Here is a 23,971-nt window from a genome sequence, read left to right as displayed (position 1 = left end):
GTGCTGTACCCTATGATCCCTTGGAGCTTTTAAGCCCCTCTATCGCTTCATTGTTACTAGAGAGGAATGAGATCTTGTGCTACTTGAACGCAGTTTATTGCTATACAAATTTCCTTGTTTTTGCTTGTGCAATGCTTGCTATTACACTTTCAAGCAAAAATTCTCAATATTAGTGGTATACCAACAAGGAATTATGAAGAGGTACTCTTGCTGAAAGGCGTGCTCTGAAGAAAATGGGTCATGAGGTACCTGTTATTCGTTTTTGTGCAGAGCTTCATAGCTCTTGCCTTGGCATATTGTCGCAATCCAAAGCCAATTTTTGCAAACAGTCTTTTCAATATTTACTCGCTTAAATCAGGGGCCGATATATGAAGGTAGGCTATGCCAGATCCTAGTCCCAGGTAACTCTAGGCTAGAGGCGGGTCGAGCCTAGTCTTTGCGTTTCAGTTTGTCAAAGCTGAGATTCTGGGGAAGTGTGGGAACTGTTGTCAAGGGAGGCTACAGACAAATAATGCTACAACGACCGATGTGGAGGGAGTGGAATGGGTCTGCAATCATCAAACTTGCAACTTCAAGTCTTGTGATTCGACCATTTTCGTACTGGTATGGATAACATTTTGAAGTATTAGTAGAGCGAGACCAAATATAACGAAACGGAAAACTGTTATTACTTAGGTAGCCCAAATAAATAAGGATATAGGAACAAATTCGAACTCCCACGCTCTACAAAACCTCAGCTCCATGTAGATTATCCAGAAAAGTGTCCCGTCGCTTCGATATCCTCGAAACATTTCAGAGTATGCTGCACAGACTTCTCTGCCCATCCATCTTCTCTCATCTTCTTATACTGCTTTCCAATAGCGACCTGCTCACCGTTGTAGTTTACCCTATAAGACCCTCCTCCCAAGACCCCATCCGAGCTTTCCGCAACCCCGATAGCACCCGCTGCCGCAATGTTCGCTTTTCCATCAACGGACTTCGGAGGGAATCTCTTCGAAGCATTGAACAATGTCCTCTCACCACTCTCCTCACAAGGCACGGTTGAAGGAGCGAGCTTCATGATCGGCTTTAAATACTTGATGGAGGCTTTGAACCACCAAGGAAAGCTGGGGTCATTAAGCCCCGAATCAAATCCCTCATGCAACACCAAGCCAGGGAAGTAATGGCACAAAGATAATTTGCCCGGGTATTTGGCAGCAAGGTATTCGAAGAAGAATGTTTTGAGGTAGGCGGCATGTGAGCCGGAGCTCATGAACCCATAGTTCTTCGGGTCGCGGAGGGAGAGGTCGTCAGGAAAGAAGGAAGCGTCGCGGCCGGGGCCAAATACTGAGACGACATGTGCAGGGAGAGAAGAGGATAGGAGGAGCGGGAGGAGATTCGTTGTGAAGCGAGCTCGCGAGTAGAAGAGGAGGGACATGAATGTGTCAAGGCCTTCACTTGTTTCTGCCATATTAAGTCAGTACATTTCGTACATTCTGCAAGATGGAAAAGCACATACCATTTCGTGGATCCCAAGGCTTGAAATTCGCGTGTGACATCACCAGAATGTCTATCCTAGGTGTTTCTCCCTTGGCACTGGCTTCCTTCTCTTCCGTCTTGATGAGTTGCTTGCAGGTAATGTCAACTTCTTTCATGAGCGCGAGGTCGTTGGCAGATTGGAACAGAAACTGTCCAGCTGGACATGACTTCTGACACTCAGCGATGATTGACTCTGCTGCTTTCGCGTTCCGTCCCACGATATAGACTCGCAGACCTTTTCCAGTCTTGCCGTGAGTTTTGGCTAGGCATCTGACGGTGTATGCTCCAATGCCTGAAGTAGCTCCGACGAATACAGCGACGAGGGGTTTGCTGACGAGTTCATCGTTACTAGATTTGACGAGGTTGAGCTTGACCATTGTTGGAGATAAATTGACTGCGTGTTAGGCGATATAGAAAGTCTGCGTACCAAGCATGGCCGTTCCTGGTATTGAGTAGACCGTTTGGGGACAGATATTAAAAATACAAAAGGGAGAAAGAGTCAAGCGGTCAGCATGGAAGAAAACCTACCTTTATATCAACAGGAATGACAATGTCGATACTCATCTTACCTTGAAGCCACGCCGGACATTGAGTCGTGGAGGAAATCCGAGAACATAGTGAGGTTGGTTGATTGATTCTTTGGCCTCGTGCTTGACGTTAGTGCCCGCGATATTTAAATACGAAAGCAGGTTAGCGCGAACAGCAAGCCTCGGATCCGCATTCGGTTGTTGGCTTAGCTCCACCCCTTGTCTCGGACTTTCAGACTTCACCTCAACTCACATATGGGTTTCCATTTGACCATACAGCTGCAAAGATTTGATGTAAAGACGTCAGATACTGGACTAAGCTAGTATCCAGTAGACTCCAAATCCAGCGGAAAGCCCAAGGTCGAGGTTTGATGCTTCAACTCCGCAGTCTGGACTCTGTGGACATCTTGGCAGCTTACACGCATCACGGCACCATTCCTGCCGACTACACCCAATGTGCATCATGCTATTGATCAAATCAATACGCATCTGCTGGAGCTCGGATTAAGGCGAACCTTAGGGAGGCCTTAACCAAGTACTACACCCAACGGAACAACACTTGAGGAAAATCAGTAGGCGTCATGGACATGGATGGATGTCATTGCAACGTCCCGGTCCTCAAGCCCAACGTCGAGTCTCACAGGCACGGGAAGTGCCCTATCAAGCCATGTTCATATCAGACGCTTCCTTCGGAAACGTCAATTCGACTCCTCAAGCTCCACACTTTTCCTGGTACAAACCACAGCTGTGAAAAAGACTTATTCAGCCCCTTAAAGTGCTCACTGGTCACTGTCGACCTGTCAGACAATCCCGCTTATGCGGCGCTCTCCTACACCTGGGGAGATCCGAAGATATACTATTCAAGTGAAGACGAAATTGTCGCCCAGTCAGATTGGTATTGTCAATGTCATACCATGGAGATCGATGGAGAGGAAGTCACAATTTCTACAAACCTTTACACTGCTTTAATATCCCTTCGATACGTCAAGTCAGCTGCGAGATACGCCGAACATAACAATGTTCATGAAGATTGTATATACATCTGGATCGATGCGCTTTGCATAAATCAATCAGATGTTTCTGAGAAGTCGAGCCAAGTTCAGCTTATGGGTCGCATCTACTCACAAAGTTTGCATGTCCTAGTATGGCTCGGAGGTGCTGATCCTATCTCGGATTCGTCAATTGTTCTCCTTGAAATGCTCATTGCGTTGTGCCTGCCCACTCGAAATGCGGACGGGAAATACATCGGACTGGAGCTGCTTCCTGAAATGGCTCTCGATGACCCACGCTTCTACGAGATTCTTGGCCTGTCAGAGCATATATCCATTCAGATATGGAGTCGTCTTTTCGCATTTCTCAACCGATCGTGGTTTCGACGCGCATGGGTAATTCAGGAATTAGGACTTGCTGTGAAAGCGACCTTCATCTGTGGCCTGCATCTCTTTAATGACGCCCATCTCCGCAAGTGGATTCTTCTCCTGTCGGACATGAAAATTTTGTCCAAACTTGAGGATCTGGAACCCCTGCTTGTCAGTGGTCACGAACTCACAGAGCACCAGCTCCTACAACGTGCTTCATGGCCGACGACAAGCTCCTATTCACTGTATAAAAGCCAAGATGTAAATGCTTGGGACATTGACATGTTCATGTTTCTCGAGTATGTGAGGCAGAAACGCAAGGAGTCTAAGGAAATATCTCTATTAGACCAAACTGTCAAGCGGAACGCGGCTTTCCTACCCATAAGTCAAACTATTATGCTTTATCGTTCGACCGAGGCATCTGATCCACGAGACAAGATTTATGCTTTTTTAGGCATCTCACATGGAGGAACTGTACCCATCCCCCAGTCGTTAGCTCCTAATTACTCGCTTTCACCCCGACAGGTATACATTCAGTGGGCAGAGTTCATGATTTCATCAGACACGCATCTTTGCTTACTGTCGATGGTTGAAGATCACTCTGTACGGAAGATGGACGGAATTCCGAGCTGGGTACCTGATTTCAGCACCGAGTGTCGTCCCGTTCCCTTCCGCAGGCAATCCCCGTTACCATTCTGTGCCGACCGTGGACTAGGACCAATGCTTGCAGCATTTTCCGAGCCTGGTGTACTTGAGGTTCGAGGATACAAGCTGAACAGGATCACTGCTACTGCCAAGTCCAGTGATCTGGAGCAAGGGGGGATAAAAGCGATTGCCGAGTTCCTCTCAGCTCTTCCCCAAGGGATGATGATTAAGCAGCCCAACACTCCGCTGCAACAGGGCTCAACGACAGTCGATGTCGATACCTATATGCCTCAAAGTCGTCTGGACTTCTACTGGCGGACTTTGATCACTGATCGTTTCACCAAAGAACAGCACCCCGCGCCACAGAGCTGTGGTCAAGCTATGAGGATATCCTTCCGTAGATGCCTATCTCAAACCGCGGCAGATTTGATACATAACTCGAAGACAGGGGATGAGTTCACTCAGCGTTGGCAAAGTTATATGGAGGATAACGCCGCATGGGAAAGCCTCTTGTTACCTGGTGAAATAACACCACTTGTAAGCCTCAGAGAAACCCCTCCCCATACAATCTTAAGCTAACACGTCCATTAGCAAGAACGACTAGCAGAAGCCAATTCAGCAGCACGTGAAACCCAGACAAGCCAACTGATTGTTCTTAACGAGGACGAAGACTTCGGCCCCAATACTCCAACAGAACTACTCGCCAACGGCCAAAATCTACCTTGGGAGATAGGCCTAGAGGCCGATTACATGTATCGCAAGAAGGTCTGCCAGAAAATGAGAAAGCTCGTTATCATCAGCCCAGGAGGCCTGGGACTAGCTCCGGATTCTGTCGCGATAGACGACGAAGTCTGGATCATTGCCGGATCACAAGTGCCGTTCATCCTAAGGCCAGTGGGAGAGAACAGGTATAAATTGGTGGGAGAGGCTTATGTACATGGTGTCATGCATGGTGAAGCAATGGAAGGAGTGGATGTGAGATATCTGGGCATTCGAAATATTCTCTTGGTCTGAGGGATGCGAGTGGGCTTCTTTGCTTGGGTGGAGAAGTCGAGCTCCACTACTCCGCTGGGTACCGAGACTCTCTCACTTATCATGTGATTCGTTTTCCTTCTCACCAACAATTGGCACCGGATGGTAATTTCGACTAGATGGAATATATATTCGAAACTCTATTTAGTACGTATAGAATCACCATATCGAGATATACACTCTGCCTCAGGCTCGCACACATAGCGATCACCTGATTCTCAAGGTATGAAGTCGACGACAGTGTCAATTGTTTCCTTGAAGAGAAAGATTGCCTGCAAGGAACAGTCCCTAAGGAAGGTCTAGATTTATCTACATTGTGGGTCACGCTAAAGTTAGGGTCCAAGTCACATTATCTCGTTCCCTCGCGCTGATGCGACAACCCCGCCAATACCCTCCTTTTGTCGAATCTCAACCTCAATAGTAAGCGAATCTTTCTCCACGAATTCCATACTTGGGGCTCTATAGATCCTTCGAAGCTAGGTTCGGGTTTGCTTTCCTTTTTATCCTTAGCCGAAGCCAAGCCTTAGTAACGGCATAGTATCCACTACCAATTCGTGTCCACTGCCGGTGTTCTACTGCATCCTTTTCAACAGCATATTATTACCTGCCCATTTCGACGTCATATTTCCACCAAAAAAATCGTCGTTACGCACATTTCTTCCATCTAGATTTCTTTTCAAGTTGTTTTCTCCGCGTCGTGGAAGAGAAGCTTTACTAATCATGACACTTATGCATTCAAGTACTGAACCTACTCTGCCTGCTGACAATACCTCGAATAATAACAATGATCCTTTTGCCTTCGTTATAGTATCTCATCCTTCAAGAGGGAAAGACGCAGTGCTCCAGAAGCAAGTCCGGCGACATGTTGCATATCGCTGGCACGAGGATGCGAGGAGGAGAAGCAGCAAAATAGTCAAGCGTCAGCCGAGGGCATTGGCACAAAAGGGCCAGGAGCCAGATGAGAATCAACAGCTCTGTACTGTTCAAGATGTCGAAACAACGAACTCTGGAGCAGAAGATTCCGCAGAGATCACCACTTCTGAGACTGCCCTCACATCTCCACGCACCGGGCCAGGCCTGGTAGGGCATCTAGGAAGCGGACGAGGCGATCCATTCAACAGCTGTGCAATACGAATCAGCACTATGGAATCCTTCCTTCTTGACCACTGTAAGTATTCTTCCCTCTGGCATAATGTTCAGGTCCCGAAAGTGATCATACTTTGTTGTTCTACATCATGTAAAATTGAGGATGCAAGCGAGTTTTCGCATTTTCATTTCTTACTTCTGTACAGATCCAGTGCCATAAGCCAAGGTTCGCAGCCTATTATCGCTGATTAACCCCAACACTATCACTTGTCTCCCATACTGACACACCACAGACTTCCAAACCTTCGCCGCCAAAGTCTCAGCAATCTACAGCTCCGCGGAGTCTGCGGAAGTACAACTAAGTGGTATGCCCAGAGAATGGGTTTCCTTCCTAATCACCGATACTGGCATCCTTGCCGGCGTCTTCCTTCGAGCGTGTCGAACATTAAGTGTTGTGACGAGCAAGCAATACCTTGGTAAACTTGCGTTGAAGTATCGGGCGAGGTGTATTGAAGCGCTTTCTACGAAGATTGCTTCTATGTCGACGGCATTGAGCATTGAGGCTATTGCTATGATGTTGATGTTGACTACTGACGAGGTAATGAGGCTTCAAGTCCTTGTAAAAGCAGAAGCTGATTGGGTCACAGTTCTACATGGGTTCAGCGACGAGTATGAGGTATCACGTGAATGCTATGCAGAGAGTCGTTAAGTTGAAAGGGGGACTTCAGGATACAGCTTTAGAAGGAATTATCTTGCGACTTATAGAGTGGTGTGTATCCTCTGTTATCGTCAGACATTATTCTTCTGATGAGTGGAATAGGAACGACCTACAATGCACGCTACTAGCTCGCAATGAGGGGCAGCCAAGGCGGTATCCGGCGGTTGATATTCTGACTTCGGGATTCCCGGTATTTTCTTGAAGATATACATGCATTTCATGTCAGACATTCTTGTTGCCATATACTATACTTAGCTCATGGTCTCGGATATCCGCAGGTTTCAGTTTCAGAAAACCGTGGAAACTCAAAAGTTGGGTTTGGAACCAGATTTTGAGCTGTAAAATAGTGCATACGTCAAGTCAGAAATTCTCTACAGCCAGTTACAGAACCAGTCATCGCGAATGAAAGATAGAAGGAAGATGAATCTTAAAACAAGGTATATGAAATATATCCGAATCCTTCTGGTACACAAGGAAAATAGTCCCGCAAGCATTCGGAAATGAATCTCAATCATCGATAAATTATAGCAAAGTATTCGTCTCATTCCTCCGCATCATATATATTATCCTCAATGAACCCACCGGGATCCCAGATGTCCGGCCACGTAGACGCTTCCCGTGGGGGCGCGTCCGTCTCCATACTTGCATTTGAATCCAACGAAGCCGGTAGCAGATATCCCTGGCTCGAATGGGAAGTCTGCGGCATCAAAATCGATTGGTGTTATTGGGGGAGAGTAATCTCCTGTCGACCACTGTCGCTTTCGATCATTGATTATTTGGTCGAAGCTGGTTATAGTTCCTTTTGCCCAAGAGAATTGAACAAAGTCCTGGTCTTGAAAGGAGACAGGGTGGCCGTTGTATTGAGGAGGACTTCTCATGTTGCCAATGTCAAGTGGGTTTCCCCTCTTATCTTCGAGATCGGTCTGATGATTCCATAGTCAAGAGCCAATTTCAAATTGTTCATCATAGCCACGCCAGCTGTCCAGTTCCAGGGTAACAGCAGCTTCAAGTTCTGGTGCAATCGTAGAAGAACGCTGCTGGAGGTCGAAAGGCGAATGATATTGTTCTTGCTCATTATCGTCGCGTGAGCTCGTATGATCGGTATGTAGAGAGACGTTAGTAATTCCACCTCGCTCCCATATGATATCTCCCAGCTTCGATACTAAATCTGTGGAAGGTTCAAGGGAATCAGAGTGCTTTGCCCAGAAATTCTGAGCACTTTGACTTGATTTCACAGCGTCTGATGCTTCGGATACTGTCTCCAAGAGGGGAAGTTGGCGGTGTTTTTTTGAGCTTGCCTTGCTTTTATCGATGCTTTTCTTGAACCCGGTGGACAGAAATAATCCAAATAAGGTATTTCGAATAGACTTCTTTGATTCTCGTGGTGGTGGTGCTGGTGCGCGTCGAATAAAGAAGTCGTCGTAAGCTGTAGCGAGAGGTGTGGCTCCATGATCAACCAAAAGGACAACACAAGACAGAATTTTGGCGTAAAGCGCAGTGTGACCATCCTTCTGTGCTTTCCACATGTGAGTGGTGGCATGCGCAACAACACTGGTTCCCCTATAGCTCCTACTATTAGGATTGGCACCTCGTTTCAACAGGTAGTCTACTCCATCGTAGATGCCGAGACTTGCTGCAACTGCAAGAGGAGTGTGACCATGGGAATCCCTCACGTGGAGATCGAAATCGTTACGAACTTTTTGAAGTAGTATCCGAAAGTGGAGCTGTTCAGTCCATGATCTCAGCGCTACCAGAAAAGGCGTCTCGGAGTATGCGTCTGCAGGCATAATACGGTCTCCAACTCTGACTTTTTTGCCCATTTCTATATTTCGGAGCACAAAGCTCGGAATCTCAGGATCGCTACAGTCCATTAGTGGGATATCGCCGCTAACAAAAGGCGATAATTACCTTGGCTCCAAAATATGTTGAGCTTGGCATACTTTGTCTGCGTCGACCATCCAGTCCGCAGCATAACTCAGGAACGCACGTGTGACTGTTCTGCCATGATAATCAATCATCGAGAAAGAGAAGGTTGATGTATGGGAGTCCACAAGTCTGAGAAGGTCCAGGAATTTATCGAAATCTTCGGATTTGCTAAGTCGAAGAACGTGCATGAAAGTCTCTCCAGATGTGTTCCGCGAGAAGGATTGTGTTTTCGAAACTTTACCATAGGTTTCCAGGAACCGGACTATGCCTGACAAGTTACCAACTGCCGCGGCGTGATGTAACGGCGTGTTGCCAAATTTGTCCACGTCCATGGAAGCAATAATGTAATCCTCTTCAGAACGTGCGCGGTAGTGTACCTCTTTCGTACCGCACGTGGAACATTCGATACCTGGAGCTGGAATTTGCGCGAAATACTGACAACATGGTCGCTTTTGGAATGAGATTTCGGGACAGTGGAGTCTCTCGTCGGAGAAGGGTGAATGCTCGAGCCCATCCCAATTCACAAACTCGTTTCCAGTAGTAGATTGGCTCAGAGTAGAGCGTCTACCGGTAGAAGTACTAGACATGTGGGTAAGACCGGAGATCCAAGAGTTCGTTGCAGACATAAGAGAGTTGGCATGGCGAAGAGATCGTGACACTCGTGATGACACACGATTCCCAATGCCTTGGTTGCTGGTACCACTCATACGACTAGCTCTCGTGCTTGATCGGCTTACAACAGGTGTATTGTCGGTCTTCGGAAGTTCCTGTGCGAGTGCCTCTTCAGGTGCTACCGTCGTTTCGTCGATTGAATTCGTGCTCTGGCTGAAGGTCTCAATCTCGCCCCATATTGCAACTGGAATACTCAAATCCGCAATGTTGACGTGCGCTTTCTGTGCAACATTGTCGGACAAGTCTACTTCTTTATTACTGAAGCACTTTCCTTCTAGGTCTCCAGCAAGAGGGTCATTTCCGGCGGAAGCTGCATTACTCGAATACCATTGGCTGTAACCAGGGAAGATGCAAGCATCATTTTCGGTTGACTGATGATTGTAATGTTGGAGGGGGTCATATAGGACTCCTGACTTCACTTCTTCCAAAACATAATCTGACTGTATGGGCTGTATTGGCTTCATGACAGAAGCGTGAGATCGTGCGATTCGTTTGTCATGTCTACGCTTCTGATGCTCTCTCCAGGTCTTCAATTGTGCAAACCGGTGAATGCCTTGATCGGTACCAGTGGGTCTGTATTGTCTCCACCTATGTTCGCTATCGGGGAAGAGTTGGCTCAATTGCTCATGCACATTTCTTTTCCTAAGACTCATCAGCACAGAAACAGCTGCACAAAATCATGACAAGCGTACCCTGGGGTAAATCCATTCGATTTCAGCATTTGCTGAATATCAACGATCCTCAAATTCGTCATGAGATAAAGACGAGCAAGTTTTCGTTTCCTTGATGCGTCCCAAGGGATTTTCGGACGCCCGCCTCGTTTTGGAAGAGTCATCTTGGGAACTTCCCATCAAGCCCTCGCGGGGCTTTGGGCAATCGGGGGAAAACTATTTCCGAGGACTTGACGCTCCAAGCACTTGGAAGTAGAGTACCAAGATCATCATACTCAAAAGGTGTTCGTAAATCTGAATCTTTGACCGTGTCTGCAATGTTATACAGATTAAGAAGTGCTATATGAAAAGAGGCTGTGGGGGAACATGACATATATAGAGGCGGCAAACTGATGTTTTTGCACGTTGCTTCTCACCCAACCATCCGTTTGATGGAGCTAGGCCTAATCGGAGGATGAGGCTGTCCTTTAGTACCTAGGTAAGGTTAGTCCGCTAGGTCGGGCGACACATGCATGATGACAGCTGATCGCCAGCGTGCAGAAACCTCGAATTCCAGGTTCTGAGACACGGGTTTTTTTGTAAAGGTTGAAAACTATGTCATATATCAATTGTGAGGTTTCATTAGATAGGGTGAAGCACAATAGCGATGGCGGTACGAATGAGTATAGCGAATAACCCGACTTCTCTGAATTCGTAAAATCTAAACTCTCAAATCCAAAACTCCTTATAAGACTATTCCCATTAGCATCCCATTGGTGTGACGGCGGCTTCCTCTTGGCGCTATCGCATGATTTCCACGTGGCACAGCTTCTCAAATTCCCAAAGCTACTTTATATTTACCATTTCTATATCAATTCATTTTAATTTAATACAGCTTTAAGCAAACTTCGATAAAACAATAATCAATTAAACTAATAATAGTTTATATATATCACAACGAGGAAATGTAAACTAAATCGAAACAAAACATCAAATTAACAATAATTAACTACTCGGACAAAAAATTCCATCACCTAAGAATGTAATAATATCCGCTATCCAAACGAACTCACCAAGGCTTCAAACACAATCTTCCTCACCTCTGCCTCAAGGCTTATTCTTCTTCCTCGGCGACGTCCTAGTAGGAGGCAACCCTCTCCTCTTCCTATCCCTATCCTCCTGCTTCTTCGCCTCAATAGCATCCTGCTTATCCTTTGCATCCCGAATCACCTTCGCAGCATCATCCGCGACCTTCTCTGCCGCCCTGCGCGCCGCTTCACCAACCGCACCACCGCGCGGCGAAGGTGGTCTCACAGGAGGCGCCGGCGGAAGAGGAGGCGTGGCACCAAACAGGCTTCCCAGATTTGGCCATCTCGTCTTGGGAGTTGGAGGCGGTGAAGTGCTGCTTGACGGGGACCGTGATGGTGCAGCTGGCGGCGTTGGTGTTCTCTGCGGTGTAACATCCCGTAGTGGAGGCGGAGGCGTACGTGCTCTAGGCGGTAGAGGTAGTGTTGTCATGAACATGCCAGTTTGCCTGTCGATGCCGAGATCAAGACACGCGGTGTTGTATTCTGCGGGAGTTACTTGTTCGAAGCGTTGCTTGCCGACCCTTTCTGTGATTGCGTCTTGGGCGATCTTTATTTTGGCATTACGGAGGTGGATTGCATCGCGCTTTTTCATCGCCTCGATCTCCTCGGGCGTGTGATAGAATTCCAGGACATTGGCGTCAGGGAAGCCAGCAGTCTGTTTAGCTGCTTCGATGAGCTGTGCACGTTTTTCTGCGATGGAGATGCTGTCTGGTTGCCAATCTGATGGGACGTTCGGGAGGGCAAATGGATCCTTTGGCTCTGGAGATGGGTTTCTTCCAAACAAACCTGGTCGAGGAGTTGGAGGGACTTGAAACTCGGGAACTGCGGAAATGTTAGCCAGCTATAGAGTGGGAAGGAAGAGGTGACCTACCATCACGAAGATCCCATTCCATAAGGAAGCTCTGATACGCTTGTTGATATGGAGTTTCTCCAAAGGGAAAGTGAGGCGGTTGTCCCATAAGATGCCTAGCTTGCTTCTTGGTTGCTGCAACCTGTTGTTCTTGGACTGTCGGTGGTTTCAAAACAGGTACAGGGGCATTTTCACCCTCTGGATCCTTGGGCCCCTTTGATCCCTTTGGTACCTTTGGCGCCTTTGGCAGCCCTTGAGGGTTCGGCTTTTCCTGAACTTCGGGGCCTGAATTTTTAATGGCAGTCCTCGTGACCGTGTCCTGACATCCTGGCGGCCATCTTCTCACGTCGAAGAACCGAGTGAGTCTCCGCTTGGCCATGACTTTCCGCCCTTGTATGGTCCTCAATTGCGGTGCCCACCTCTCATTGCTGAACTCCCACAAGCGCTCCTTTTGAGGGAAACGAGGTTCCCAGCAATTGCTCAGTTCTTCGATCATTTGCATCTGGAGCAGCATTGCGGCTGGGGTTTCAGCTATACGTGGAGGATTTGGAGGACTCCGGATTAGAGGAATATTGTTTTCTACAGCGAGTAGGGGGTCAATCTTGTTCAACTCTAGTGCCATCTCCTCAACTCTCACAGCATTTTGTCTGGGGCGTTCCAAGAACATTCGTTGTTGGGTGTTGAAGATAGCGGACCATTGGTAGTTCAACAATTGATGCTCGGTCATCGTGGGCGCGGCCCTGGTTTCGAGTGCAGCTTGAGTATCGCGGCCAATCCTATATGCAATGAAGCGCAGATGTTCGTACTTGTTAGGTTGAACAATCGGAGGGCCTTTCTTCCCCGAAGCATCATACTGGACGATGTATTCGCTTTTGACAGCGTCAAACACCACTCCAGCAGAAGTGCGCACAGCCGCTCTGGATGTGATGTATTTGTTTTCTGGATGTCCATTCACAGGTATCTTAGCAACCAACGTTTCGAAAGGCTCAAAACGGCGGTTATTCACGGCTTGATTCATGCTACAGTGACTCAGTACTGGCATCAACATCAGGGTGCTCCACTTACTGTATACGACGTAAGACTTGCAATTGAGTCAAATGGGTAACTGCTGTTTCTTCCGAATATAAAGACGGCGCTACACTCAGGCCATCTGTTATCGCTTTTGAGATTCGGGCTGTATTGATGTGTTGAGTAATTACTGTGATTGTATAGCCCTGTGTAGTAGCGAGCAACGGATCATATATCGGCTGTGCCAAAGGATCAGCATTAGCGAGTGCCATTGGCGCTGGTAACCAAGTTCGATTTTGCCAGTCCATGGTATCTAGCTCTGCTTCAAATTCCTTCGCCTCCTCCTGACGCTTGAGGAGTTCTTGGTAATTCGGCGTATTTGATACGAGAGTCGGGAATTCTTGTCGAAGCTCGTCCCAAGATGGCTCAGCTATTTCGGCAAGAAGTAGCACATCATTTCTCGTCAGTGGAGGGCCACGATTCAGTGGATGAGCCGAGTCTTGTGCTGTCCCGTTCAACAAACAATTCAGGATCTCTTGCAACAGAGGCCGTGGAGCGTCCAAATTAGCGTGCTGTAAATGCAGAGACACTGTGGCTAGTTCTCGTAGCCATTCCCTCTTGGCATCTTCAACATCACCATCATCTGCTCCGGCAAATGGGCCATTGTGGTTAGCAGGGACTGGCAGTTCGCTTGGGTGCTCATTGTGTTCTCGAGTGCGGGCGAGGCTGTACTCTTCATCTTTTGCTTGGTGGAATGCGGTGAGTTTCTTTGTGTACTCAAAGGTGTCCAGTTCAACTGGGCGATTCCAAGGATCCAAAGGTAGACAGAGTGGAACGCCTTCATCAGGGGCTGTGTACTCTTTGGGCAAATCGAGAATCCTATAGATATCAAGTGGTCTATGCTGTTCTTGATTTGACGCGAGAATGTTCAAAGCAAGCTCGACTGCTGCTCTTTGGATTCCTCTTCTTTCTGCTTTGGAACTGAAATTGACGCCCCCTCTATTTCTGGGTCCGCGTGGACCAACAGTGTTATCAGTCCCGGGCGGGATAGGTATATCACTCGTGTTGTCTCTCACGCGTTGCCTCAGAGTCGCTAGTTGTATCGCCTGGATTTCACAAGTCAGCATCGCTCAAAGTACTGCGAGATTTGGGTTCTACCGGCAAGTTGACCATCCATTCTGTCCACGCTTGAAGGAACTTTCGCATCACATCTACAACCTGTGAAGTGTCGAGCAAAGCAACGGTGGTGGTGGCGGGCGGCGCATCACGGGCTTTCTGCTTAAAGAGTGCGAGTTCCGCTTTCGCGGCACTGAAATCGGCAGGGAGTGCGTGAAAGAGCAATCTCTCCTCCCGAGCCGGATCCTCGTCAAATGTATTCGCATAATCTCTCATGTCCAAATACAAATCATGCCAATTTCTGACAGCATCTTCTTCGAGCGTTACGCTAGTAGTAGGATACTCTCCCGGAACGACATCCTTTAGCTCTGCCTCCTGCCATTGGCGAGCACGAGAGCACACTTCTTCTATGGCTGTGTCTACGTACCACCATTTGTCAAGAAATATCCCACTCCGAGGAATCCTCTGTTTGTACTCGGTGAACTTTGCTGCCCATTCTTTGTAATATAGATGACATTGGTAGGTGTCATTTGGGCTTAGTCCAGGCAGCTGAACATAATCTTCCCAAAGTCTGTCGAGACGAACCTTGAGTGTCTTTAGCGCAGGAGGTAGCAATGCCTCCAATAGGTAATCTAATTCCAGCTGTTGGCGGGCTGAAAGCTGATTGTTTCGCATTTTCGTCAAAAGATTGTTGATCTCTATCTCCACGGAGCGGATTTCGCTCTCGGTTGGACTGGCAATAATGGGAACAGCTCGAGGTGGATGGTGACCACATAGTGGCCTGTTCGTCAGAGCATCGATGGTGGGGAATGCCAGCTGTGTAGCAGGCTTGGTTATATGCTCGTACATGTGGGCCCAGTTCCAGTACAGTAATTGCATGAAGTTAGTAGCTAACACCGCCGTGCCAATTTGTCGTGCATTTCCAGAACCATTGATGTAGCTCGTGACCAAACTTTGATATGCCAATGAACTCGTCGATGAAAGCACTGTTGTGAGAATTGCTTTGAGGTTATTGAGCTCATTGCTCCTGAGACGGGCATGAGTACGCACACGTGCTGCGACTTCAAGGAACGCAACTCGCTCATTTTGGAATTGTGGTTGCTGCCAGACACGGTCGAAAAGAATGGTCGCAAATCGACGGGTCTCCTGCTCGAAGCCTCTCGGATATGGAGACGCAAGACCGTTGAGAGACGGAAGTGCGAGTCCAAAGTACATGTGAAAACGTCCGGGACTGTACTCTACGATCCTTACGCGCCGTCCAGGATTTCGTGCCGCTACTTTCATGTCCAATAACCAGAGACTGAAGGCTATAGCTTCTGTAGTTTCTATGACAACATCCTGCTCCGGAAGCAGAGGAACATTAGGTTGTACGCCTAATGCGGTGTGAATTCTGTCTCGAATACGCTGTCCATAGTGACGATATAGTGGAGCCAGAAGCAGATTGACGTCCTCGCCCACAGGAACTGGCCTAGTTCCCGCGAAATATGAATTAAGAGTTGCCAATAAGCGACTCACATGCTGTGGCATTTGTCGTGAGCGAGCACCACGTCGTAAAGAGAGCGTCTCTACGGGTGTAGTGCTCCCATGAGCTGCTGGCGTCCAGTACCTCCAGAAGTCTGGGTCCTCGATGAATACAGGAGCTTGTGTCGCTGCCGCTTGATTGATCGCAGCGCTTTTGTCGGGTTGGATGAAGATGCCTGCTTGTGGAAAGGAATCCAGCCAGTGGTCGTAAGCAGTAATAAAACGGTTGTTGAGCAAATACCATTGGTCTGCATCTTCAACGTCAGTAGCACTCGGGGCTACACCTGCTACGAGAGGCCTTCTGACCCTCGCCTCGACGGCCCATAGTTCGGCCTCAAGTTTGGATAGATTTTGGGGCATCAATCCAATCATTTTGTCGAGCAATTCTTCGGCATCTTCTCTGTTCAGCTGGGTGTTGGTTGCCCGCATTTGTAGCAATTCATTGATTCGGTTCCTAAGTCGAGGCAGAAATGCTTGCCTAAATGGCTGTTCGACTGCAAATACATTGGGGGTGGGAACGGGATCTGGATCATGTGGAGTTAAAGCACTTGAATACAACGGATTGTTCGTCGGATCGAGGTTTCTCGGTGCCGTTACCCTAAAGTCGTTGCCGGTGCCCGTTAACGTTGGGTTAAACTCTAGGACATCTCCAAGATTGTTATCCTCTCGGTTCGTCGATATACTGATATATACGCCCCTACTACTAATGATCAGTTCTTGTTGCCATTTGTTCACTTCCATTGTGGTCTCGCGCTGCCATCTTGACAACACTTCCTGTGCAGACTGTTTCCTGCTTCGCTGGAGCGCTGTGCCATTATCTGGGATTGAATTCACGTAATCTAAGAACCATGAATTTCGCCGTCCTAGTCTCACGATGTAAGGTGGTAAAAATTGCCTTAGAAGACCATTTAATCTGTCCCGGTCCGCGGTGACTTCCGGAGTTGGGGCTTTGACTGGAGGAGTCGCAGGCACCACGGGGAGCTCGTATTGTGGCCTGAGCTTCCCCAAAAGGTCATTCAATTCACGTTCAGCAAAGGCGATTTGACGCCTGAACCGGTCGAAATCAACCTGCAAGGTAGGATGTGGGCCTGAAGTGCGCTGCGCTGTAGGAAGATGGACGAAAAAACCGTTTGCCGTGTTGGGCACTTCGCAGACAGGATAAAAATTGCTCCGCCTAGCACGGCGACGATAGTCTGAAGTAATCGACCCAGAGGAGGACCATGAGCTATTCGAGGTGTAAGAGCCGGGTGGCGTTGGAAGTCGATTGCATGACGGTTGGGTTCTATTGCGGGTGTTTGTTGTGCTCAAATTCCCGTCCTCAGGTTCGCTGCTACCGGTAACACTAGATGATGACCACCCGCTACTACTGCTAAGGTTACTGCGATTGCTGCGATTACTACCATTACTACCATCAATAGAGCTGAGTCGGCTGCTTTGATTGCTGCTATTGCTAGCATTGTTCGCTTCGTTCGAGGCTAGGCTTTGCCATACATCGAGGGCGTTTACTGCTCCATCGCCCTCTTCGTATATCAGTGGCCCAGACCGAATGTATTCGAGATGCCAAGTGAGGACAGCTTGTTCCACAGGATCTGTGGGGTTGGCTTTGACGCAGGACTGTAGGTGCTTGATATACGGCGGGATCAAGTCACCAACCCCTGCAACTGCGCTGAAGGCACCCAGTCCCTTGAGTGATTCCACAGCTGTCTTCGTCAAGTCCATTCGGTCTCGTACTCTCTTCGTCGCTCTCGCTTCGTCCAGGGCGCCTCGATAATACAATATCCCAGGATCATCATCCGGGTCCAAAAACGGCTGCGGTCGCTTGATAGATATCCTGTGCCCCAGTAGCCCTGAGACCCAGGTGGCAAACAACCGATTTGCTTCATCCGTTAAGCTTGCTATTTTTTGATCCCTCTGTGGTTGAGCCAAAGCCTGGGTTTGAGCATCTAGATTGGTGATTTTATCATACGCCAAACGGAGCCCTGGATAAAGAAGATCGTTGAAGGAAGGTCTAATTTGGTTTGCCCAAGCGCGAAATGGACCTGGAGGTACCGGTGAATTGAGCCACCTGTTGATGTTTCTTTCGAGTCGGCGCATGGTTACGTCCGGATTCCCAGTGATTGTGGTAGGGCGCCAGTACAAGACGTCTGGTGACTCTGGTCTGTGAGCTGGAATCATTTTGATGTTCCAGACTTCAGGTTTCAGAGAGCGGACCCAGTCATCCCATAATGTTGTAACGACATCATTGAGTGCTGTCCAGGTGTCGTTGTCGAGTTGGGTCAAGGACTGTGGGTCTGCTGCCCTCTTGTTCCTGATCGTTATCCAAGGCAGCAGGAGACGTCGTAATCTGGGATATGCGAGTTGCATCAGAAGATCCTGACCTTCAACATCGCCATTGCTTCCAAGTGTGAGATTGACGCCCGAATTGTTTGCTAACTTGGTACTTATCAATAGCCGAGTTCGGTCGACTTCTGCAGACATTGGTAAACCCAATCGTGGCTCGTCTGTGTTTGGCATAGCCGTCATAGACCAAGGGAGATATATGATGCTAGGGTCGGCCTCTTTGATTTCACCAGGACGTAGATACCGAAACTCCAATTGCAACCCGGCTGTTACTGCTGCCGCGTACCAAGCCTGTCGCAGACCTGCTGCCGTAGCATCGAGGGTGTTCCATCGAGTTCTCTCGGCGAGGGGCAACTGATTCAATTCTTCAACCCCGTTACTCCTCAAAACATCATCTCTTGCCTTCTCCGCGTCCTGAACATTTTGAGGCTGGGCGTCTCGGACCAGCTTTTCCATCAGCCTTCCCTCGGCTGGGGCCAAGATCTGCCAATTATCATTGGCCCTGATAACGTTCAAGCGGTTCTGAGCAGCTAACAAAGTTTCCGTCCGATCATCGTCAAGTACTCCATCATCAACGTAGAACACACCAGGCAATTCGGTCTCAGTCTGATGCTGAGGTTTTCTAGGGATCAGATATACTCCATCGTCGTTGAATGTGGTGACCCAAGCTATGAATGCATTTTCGTAGGCGGTTTTCACTGCCGTTTGTTGTCTAATCTCTAATGGGGTGAGCGGTCGATTAGGCTGCGTAGCTGGATCCAAGGTGACTTGGGCACTAGCTAGAAAAGAAGTGTACTGTTCGTGCAAGCGCTTGAGTTCGTTTGGGAAGTGGTAGCTGAGAAGATCTTCAAGCTCTACCATGTCTCGTGTAGAACCACGACGAGCGCTGGAGAGGAGAGCGTTGATCCGTTCTTCTCTCACAAGCAGGTAATCTGGCAGGGTACCTCGCTCAGGTCGGATCCTGAGACGATGGGGTGGCAGTTCGGGAACTTTGTACCATGGTTTGTCGTCAGCAGCTGTAGTGCCTTTCTTTTGAATCCCTTTCGTAGGATGCATCCATAACGGAATGAAAGCTGGATCCTTGATAGCCCAATTATAAGCTCGACTTTCCGTATAGAGTAGATTTGTCGCCTTGTCAATGGTGTTCGGATCAATCACTGAGTCATTTTTCATTGCATCAAGAAAGGCGTTGTGGTCAGTCTCACGCTCCACTGTGAATGGCGGAGCGTCCTCTCTCATTTGACCTATAAGCCCCAAGGCAAGCTTCTCATCCTCGATGATAGTCGAGGTGGCCTCGTTGAGCAACCGAGTAGAATATGGATTTCTAGGAGGCAAGTCGGTACAAGTGGTATCTCGCCACCCATCATCGACCCCTTTTTGCCAGTCACGGTGCTCCTGGACCATGACCTTAACATTATTAAGGCGTTCTGCATCGTGAGGCAGTTTATCCTTTTCGATCTGGGCAAGAAGTTCCTCGATTTCATCAATCTTTTTATCAAACTCCAGACATCGATCAGGATCCTCATCAGCAAGAAAGTTCTCGGCGGTCTCAAGTCGGGCATCAACTGGTGGTTGTGGATGGCCTTTGAAATCCCAAGCTGGTGGCCCTGTAGGGCTGTGGAAGCTGTTAATAAATGACACTGACAGAGGTTTTGAAGAGAGGGTTGTTGATCATACCCAGGGTTACTCATGGTGAATAGAACCAATCTTCACTCCCTCATACATCCACCAACATTCGCATGAATCCCACTGGTGCCGAATGCGTCCTTCAGTTGATAGAGCTGCAAGTGGTAGCTTGATTCACTCTGGTTCTTCTCATAGCATGGTACTTTGCGCGAAAAACGACGTTCGCAGGATATGGGATTGTCTCAGATGATGCATTCCTTACCGCGAAGGAATATCAACAAGTATGGAATGCAATTAACAGATTCCAGCCACTTGGCATCCGGAAAATCCATTATGTGTTCGCCGCGTCAACGGGAAAGGCTGGAGGTAGCGAATAATCTGCTGCATCCACTGAGGCTTGACTTGCTGGTGTCATGTGATCTTGAAGTCACAGTGGGAGCAGCTCGAGTGACTTCCATCTTTCTGCTTTCATCCGAGCTTCCTTATCAACTCCACCTCAACAACACGAAAGCAGCTCCTGTCAACCATAGTAGCAATGTCTATAATTACAGCACCTCGCTGCGGCCCTTCGTATGGGTTTTATTTCCTGATGATCGATACGGTCAGCGAACGGTTGTCCATGCAAAAGGTTGACAACATTACTTACCTCCCACTCTCAGTACTGGATTCCAGCTAGAGCCAGTAGCCATGGTCTCAACACGACTTCAAACAGGAGCCATCAGCACCAGGAAGTACACTCCGCTCAGCATCACTCTGCATGACCTCTCCCTCACTAGTCCAACATCTCCAACACGTCCAAACAACCGCAAAAATGGTTCCAGTTCGCCAACCAAGATTCTCAAGCCAGTAGCTGGTCGAAAAGGGTCTCTCAAGTCATCCACGGCCCCTAAACAGAAACTCAAAAGCGCTGCCGCAAGGTTGACCAGTACTGAGTTAGAATTGCTCGACACTTCACTTAGACATAGCACAGGAAAAACGAGAGAAACAGTTGGCCCCTTTCCGGCTACGCCAAAGGCCAAACGTTCGCAGAAACTTAGGGCTCGAAATGCCCAAAAGGTTCCCGCAGACATGTGTCCCGGCAACGCTGTCTTCCCATCTGCCATATTCGGTGCCAGAGAAGAAGTTGGTCTATCCAAAATAGGTCGAGCAAACAAAGAGGTCAAACTGTGGGAAGAGATTCTCGTAACTCATCAAGAGAATGTCCCAGACTTGGTGCCCATCGTCGAGGAGAGATTACAAGGCGCCAAAACCAGAAGGGCATGTCTCGATGACAAGCTCTTGGCGAACTTGCAAGTCGGGTATGTGCAAGAAATCATTATCAAAGCCAATGCTAACAAATGGCAGAGACATGGACCCAGCAGCATCTGCTATCAAGGCCCGACTCCAAATCCTCCAATATGGACTTGACACATCCAAGTTCAAACCAGAATCCAGAAACATTAAGTGCGCTATGGCAGCATACAAGTCCGGCGCTATCGGATATCAAGGTTATTATACCATCATATATGCAGGACATGTAGTAGACACTGCTCCCACCTACGGCGACTTCGTCTGTGACCGTACCGAGCGATTGGACCGATATTTCGCGATCCATGGCGAAGGATGGATGTGGTACGAACCCCCATTGAAAGTGCATCCAGACAGCACACCGAAAGCTCTAGCTACCGCCACACTTCCACGAACCGAAAACTGGTCAGGTCTCGGAGCCTACTACGTGAATCAGGGATTCTGGAAACGAAGCGGTTTCGTTCGCCGCATGGCACAAACAGCGCAAAACATGCAATCCAACTTAGAGGACACCTTCGTTCGCGACCCAGTCGATCCTATGAAGGTAGATTGCCAACAAGATGGCCCTCGACTCTGCTACCGCTCCATGATGGACTCTGGTGCCACCTTTCCTACCTTACACAACGAGGATCTCGTCGCGCTCGGGATCAGCTCGCAAGACTATGGCGCCCAATCCATGGCCATGGTCCAAACAGCAGCTGGACCCTCATATACTCGCATGGTACGTTTAAATCTGCTCTTTTCTCGCAGTAGTCCCAGTTGGAGCCGCTCGGGTATTCCCCGAGAGCCACGAACCAGTTCCGCTCTTTCAGCTCCTTGACTCCCAAATCTCTGTTCAGACCGTGTATTGACTTTTCACAGTGGGAATTATTCGTCTGCGTCCTCGACGAGAACGGAAAACAGCTCGTAAACGCATTCGATGCCGTCTACCCACTCTCGCACCACTACCTCGGCGGCCTCTGTCCCGTCATGAACTCCCTAACCAACCTACAATACGACGAGCAAGGCATCGAAATCCCCGCTCGCTTATCAGGCATGGTTCCCTTCACCGCATGCTACGTCTCCTCCACACCAACTCGGAATTACATGTTCCTAGGCGAGGATCGCAACGATGTCCTGGGCAGCCATCGCATGCCGGGTCAAAAGAAGTGGGCGATCGAGATGGATGCCATTGAGCCCGGGATGCCGTTCGATCGGTATGGGAATCCGAAGACGAGCTTTAATCATCGGGATGGGTTGATTACGGATGTGGATCATCCGAATATGAGCCATTGTTCGACAATTACGTTCTTGGGGGGGCAGCCGGATGAGACGGTTATTGTTAGTAACCCGAGTAATGTGCAGTTTATGAATCGGGTGAGTAGCCAGATGGCTGCTGGAAGTGGGCCGTAGGGGAGGATATGTAAGATGGTCAGGAGTGTAAGATATAGGATGCGATAACTCCAAATGATCCAAGAGAAAATGACCCCAGGACTTATTCCCAACTTTCGAGATCGAAGCAGCACTTACTATCTATCCTCTCATTGACACACACGTAAAGGAAATTTCTCTTTTCGTCTCTTCCCAAAACCCATTTCCTCGAAAACCACACATGAAAAGAAGAACTTCACTTGCTGCTCTCTCAATGGTAACACTCCCTTACATCATGAACAAAAATCTCGAGGAACAAATATACATCACACTCGATACCATTCTTCGTCGCCAAGCAAGCCGCATGCATCATAAAAAAGACATCTCACCTCACCTCACCTCTCCTCTCGTTTTCGCGTACAGGATCTCATGCGCATGCAACTCTCCCAGCCCTTGCAAAAATTAGTAAACCAATTTGAGAACAATACCAAGCAAGCAAGCAAATCTCCACACTGCAAACAAAACATTCCTCTCCCAATCTCCACATCACCTGTCCCCGTGGCAAGGAAATTACATCTCTCATTCCTCCCCTCCCCCCTCGTCGCTTGGCTGGGCAAACTTCCGCAACCACCCAGCCAAGCAACCAAGCAGACAAGCGACGATCTTTCCCCCTCCCATCTATCTTTCCCTCGCCATCTGTGTTACCGTACTACTCTCTCGCTTGAGATGGACGGATGGGACGAGAAAGGGTCTGGTTGGGGGAGGTCTAGATCTTTTGATGTTACAGTGCACACTGCGGGTGTTTGCGGGGTACAGAGAGAACGGAAGAGTATAGCACAGGACGAGGGCAGGAAGAGGGAAGGTCGTTACGGGGTTGTGGTGCACGGATTTAGGTGAATGGCACGTGTGAGATGGAGAAGAAGGATCGGTTGAGCGAGATGTAGAAAAAGGCTCCACTGGGAGGTCATTGACAAGGCATTGGAACACAAATGAACAAAAGGAAAGATGACAGGACAAATGATTTCTTTGCATGCCCTCGGATTACTACTTATTTGATTTGTATCTTAGCCATCCACCAGCCAGCCAGCATGCAACCATCCATTCCTCAATTATCCACCCCTCCCTCGGGTATCATCCCCGTCTTTCCTTCGACATCCATCCACCCATTTCCAACGAAGGAAGTATGGAGGTGTAGTGTAGTAGTAGCAATCTATCCTATTCCCGTGCGTGCAGGCATTCCATTCCATTCCATATCCTGTTTTTCCCTTCCTCTCTCCACTCCATGCTTTTCCACCATCATATCCGAGAAGAATGTGCTGTGCAGGAATGGTATTCGCTCATCAAAGGATCCTTCCTTCCCGTCCCCAAGCTTGGTTTCGATTCGAGAAGGTAGAAAAAGAAAAGAAAAGTAAAATCAATTCGCTAAACAGAGACAAACGATGAACAATTGTGATCTGGGTGTTGAGGGAAAGGGGAAAAAAACTTTCAAACGCTAATGCCGAGTAAAAAAGGAAAACGCTGATGCCAACAACAACACAGATGGGATTTCTTTTGGGGGGACGATTTTGGGTTTGCCGTGTTTCCGGGAAATGTGAAATATCCGAATCACAATCAGTACAATTGTGGTACATAGGAGAGGGTTCCGGGTGCAGA

At 48.4% G+C, this 23,971-nt stretch overlaps 7 protein-coding genes across 7 annotated transcripts; 4 read left to right on the top strand and 3 right to left on the bottom strand.

The window, feature by feature from the left end:
* Positions 1–654: 654 nt before the first annotated feature.
* On the bottom strand, positions 655–2,150 carry LY89DRAFT_633581 (uncharacterized protein). Its single transcript, XM_018211348.1, has 2 exons — positions 1,499–2,150; positions 655–1,443 (listed from the first exon to the last, which is right to left on the bottom strand). The coding sequence occupies exons 1-2, from the start codon at positions 1,893–1,895 to the stop codon at positions 749–751; spliced, it is 1,092 nt and encodes a 363-aa protein (XP_018078231.1). The 5' UTR covers positions 1,896–2,150; the 3' UTR covers positions 655–748.
* A 151-nt stretch (positions 2,151–2,301) lies between these two features.
* Positions 2,302–5,353, top strand: LY89DRAFT_712846 (HET-domain-containing protein). The gene is made up of 2 exons (XM_018218005.1): positions 2,302–4,585; positions 4,640–5,353. The coding sequence occupies exons 1-2, from the start codon at positions 2,627–2,629 to the stop codon at positions 5,060–5,062; spliced, it is 2,382 nt and encodes a 793-aa protein (XP_018078230.1). The 5' UTR covers positions 2,302–2,626; the 3' UTR covers positions 5,063–5,353.
* A 318-nt stretch (positions 5,354–5,671) lies between these two features.
* On the top strand, positions 5,672–7,320 carry LY89DRAFT_679159 (uncharacterized protein). The gene is made up of 4 exons (XM_018213816.1): positions 5,672–6,248; positions 6,460–6,764; positions 6,814–6,935; positions 6,987–7,320. The coding sequence occupies exons 1-4, from the start codon at positions 5,801–5,803 to the stop codon at positions 7,084–7,086; spliced, it is 975 nt and encodes a 324-aa protein (XP_018078229.1). The 5' UTR covers positions 5,672–5,800; the 3' UTR covers positions 7,087–7,320.
* A 502-nt stretch (positions 7,321–7,822) lies between these two features.
* Positions 7,823–10,317, bottom strand: LY89DRAFT_726925 (ankyrin; the record flags this gene model as incomplete). Its single annotated transcript, XM_018219106.1, has 3 exons — positions 7,823–8,744; positions 8,793–10,124; positions 10,175–10,317. The coding sequence occupies 3 exons, from the start codon at positions 10,315–10,317 to the stop codon at positions 7,823–7,825; spliced, it is 2,397 nt and encodes a 798-aa protein (XP_018078228.1).
* A 922-nt stretch (positions 10,318–11,239) lies between these two features.
* LY89DRAFT_726924 (uncharacterized protein) lies at positions 11,240–19,746 on the bottom strand (the record flags this gene model as incomplete). The annotated part of the gene is made up of 5 exons (XM_018219105.1): positions 11,240–12,042; positions 12,092–13,089; positions 13,136–14,184; positions 14,237–19,670; positions 19,733–19,746. The coding sequence occupies 5 exons, from the start codon at positions 19,744–19,746 to the stop codon at positions 11,240–11,242; spliced, it is 8,298 nt and encodes a 2,765-aa protein (XP_018078227.1).
* Positions 19,747–20,368: 622 nt separating this feature from the next.
* Positions 20,369–22,360, top strand: LY89DRAFT_726923 (uncharacterized protein; the record flags this gene model as incomplete). The annotated part of the gene is made up of 3 exons (XM_018219104.1): positions 20,369–20,979; positions 21,026–21,689; positions 21,830–22,360. 3 exons carry the CDS (start codon positions 20,369–20,371, stop codon positions 22,358–22,360), a joined length of 1,806 nt encoding a protein of 601 aa, XP_018078226.1.
* A 133-nt stretch (positions 22,361–22,493) lies between these two features.
* On the top strand, positions 22,494–23,288 carry LY89DRAFT_4848 (uncharacterized protein). The gene has a single exon (XM_018207846.1). The coding sequence runs from the start codon at positions 22,748–22,750 to the stop codon at positions 23,213–23,215; it is 468 nt and encodes a 155-aa protein (XP_018078225.1). The 5' UTR covers positions 22,494–22,747; the 3' UTR covers positions 23,216–23,288.
* The last annotated feature ends 683 nt before the right edge of the window (positions 23,289–23,971 follow it).

Source organism: Mollisia scopiformis (genome assembly GCF_001500285.1).
Source record: "Mollisia scopiformis unplaced genomic scaffold LY89scaffold_1, whole genome shotgun sequence".
In the NCBI taxonomy this organism is placed as follows: domain Eukaryota; kingdom Fungi; phylum Ascomycota; class Leotiomycetes; order Helotiales; family Mollisiaceae; genus Mollisia; species Mollisia scopiformis.
Note: the sequence above shows the minus strand (reverse complement) of the source record. Positions and strands in the feature narration are given on the sequence as shown.

Bases quoted from the DNA above. Each gene is read 5' to 3' on its own strand.
- LY89DRAFT_633581 (XM_018211348.1), bottom strand. From the start codon at position 1,895: ATGGTCAAGCTCAACCTCGTCAAATCTAGTAACGATGAACTCGTCAGC. The intron at 1,444-1,498 runs GTATGTGCTTTT...TTAATATGGCAG, and splicing joins GCCTTGGGATCCACGAAATG to AAACAAGTGAAGGCCTTGAC.
- LY89DRAFT_712846 (XM_018218005.1), top strand. From the start codon at position 2,627: ATGGACATGGATGGATGTCATTGCAACGTCCCGGTCCTCAAGCCCAAC. The intron at 4,586-4,639 runs GTAAGCCTCAGA...CACGTCCATTAG, and splicing joins CTGGTGAAATAACACCACTT to CAAGAACGACTAGCAGAAGC.
- LY89DRAFT_679159 (XM_018213816.1), top strand. From the start codon at position 5,801: ATGACACTTATGCATTCAAGTACTGAACCTACTCTGCCTGCTGACAAT. The intron at 6,249-6,459 runs GTAAGTATTCTT...GACACACCACAG, and splicing joins ATCCTTCCTTCTTGACCACT to ACTTCCAAACCTTCGCCGCC. The intron at 6,936-6,986 runs GTGTGTATCCTC...TGAGTGGAATAG, and splicing joins ATCTTGCGACTTATAGAGTG to GAACGACCTACAATGCACGC.
- LY89DRAFT_4848 (XM_018207846.1), top strand. From the start codon at position 22,748: ATGCGCATGCAACTCTCCCAGCCCTTGCAAAAATTAGTAAACCAATTT.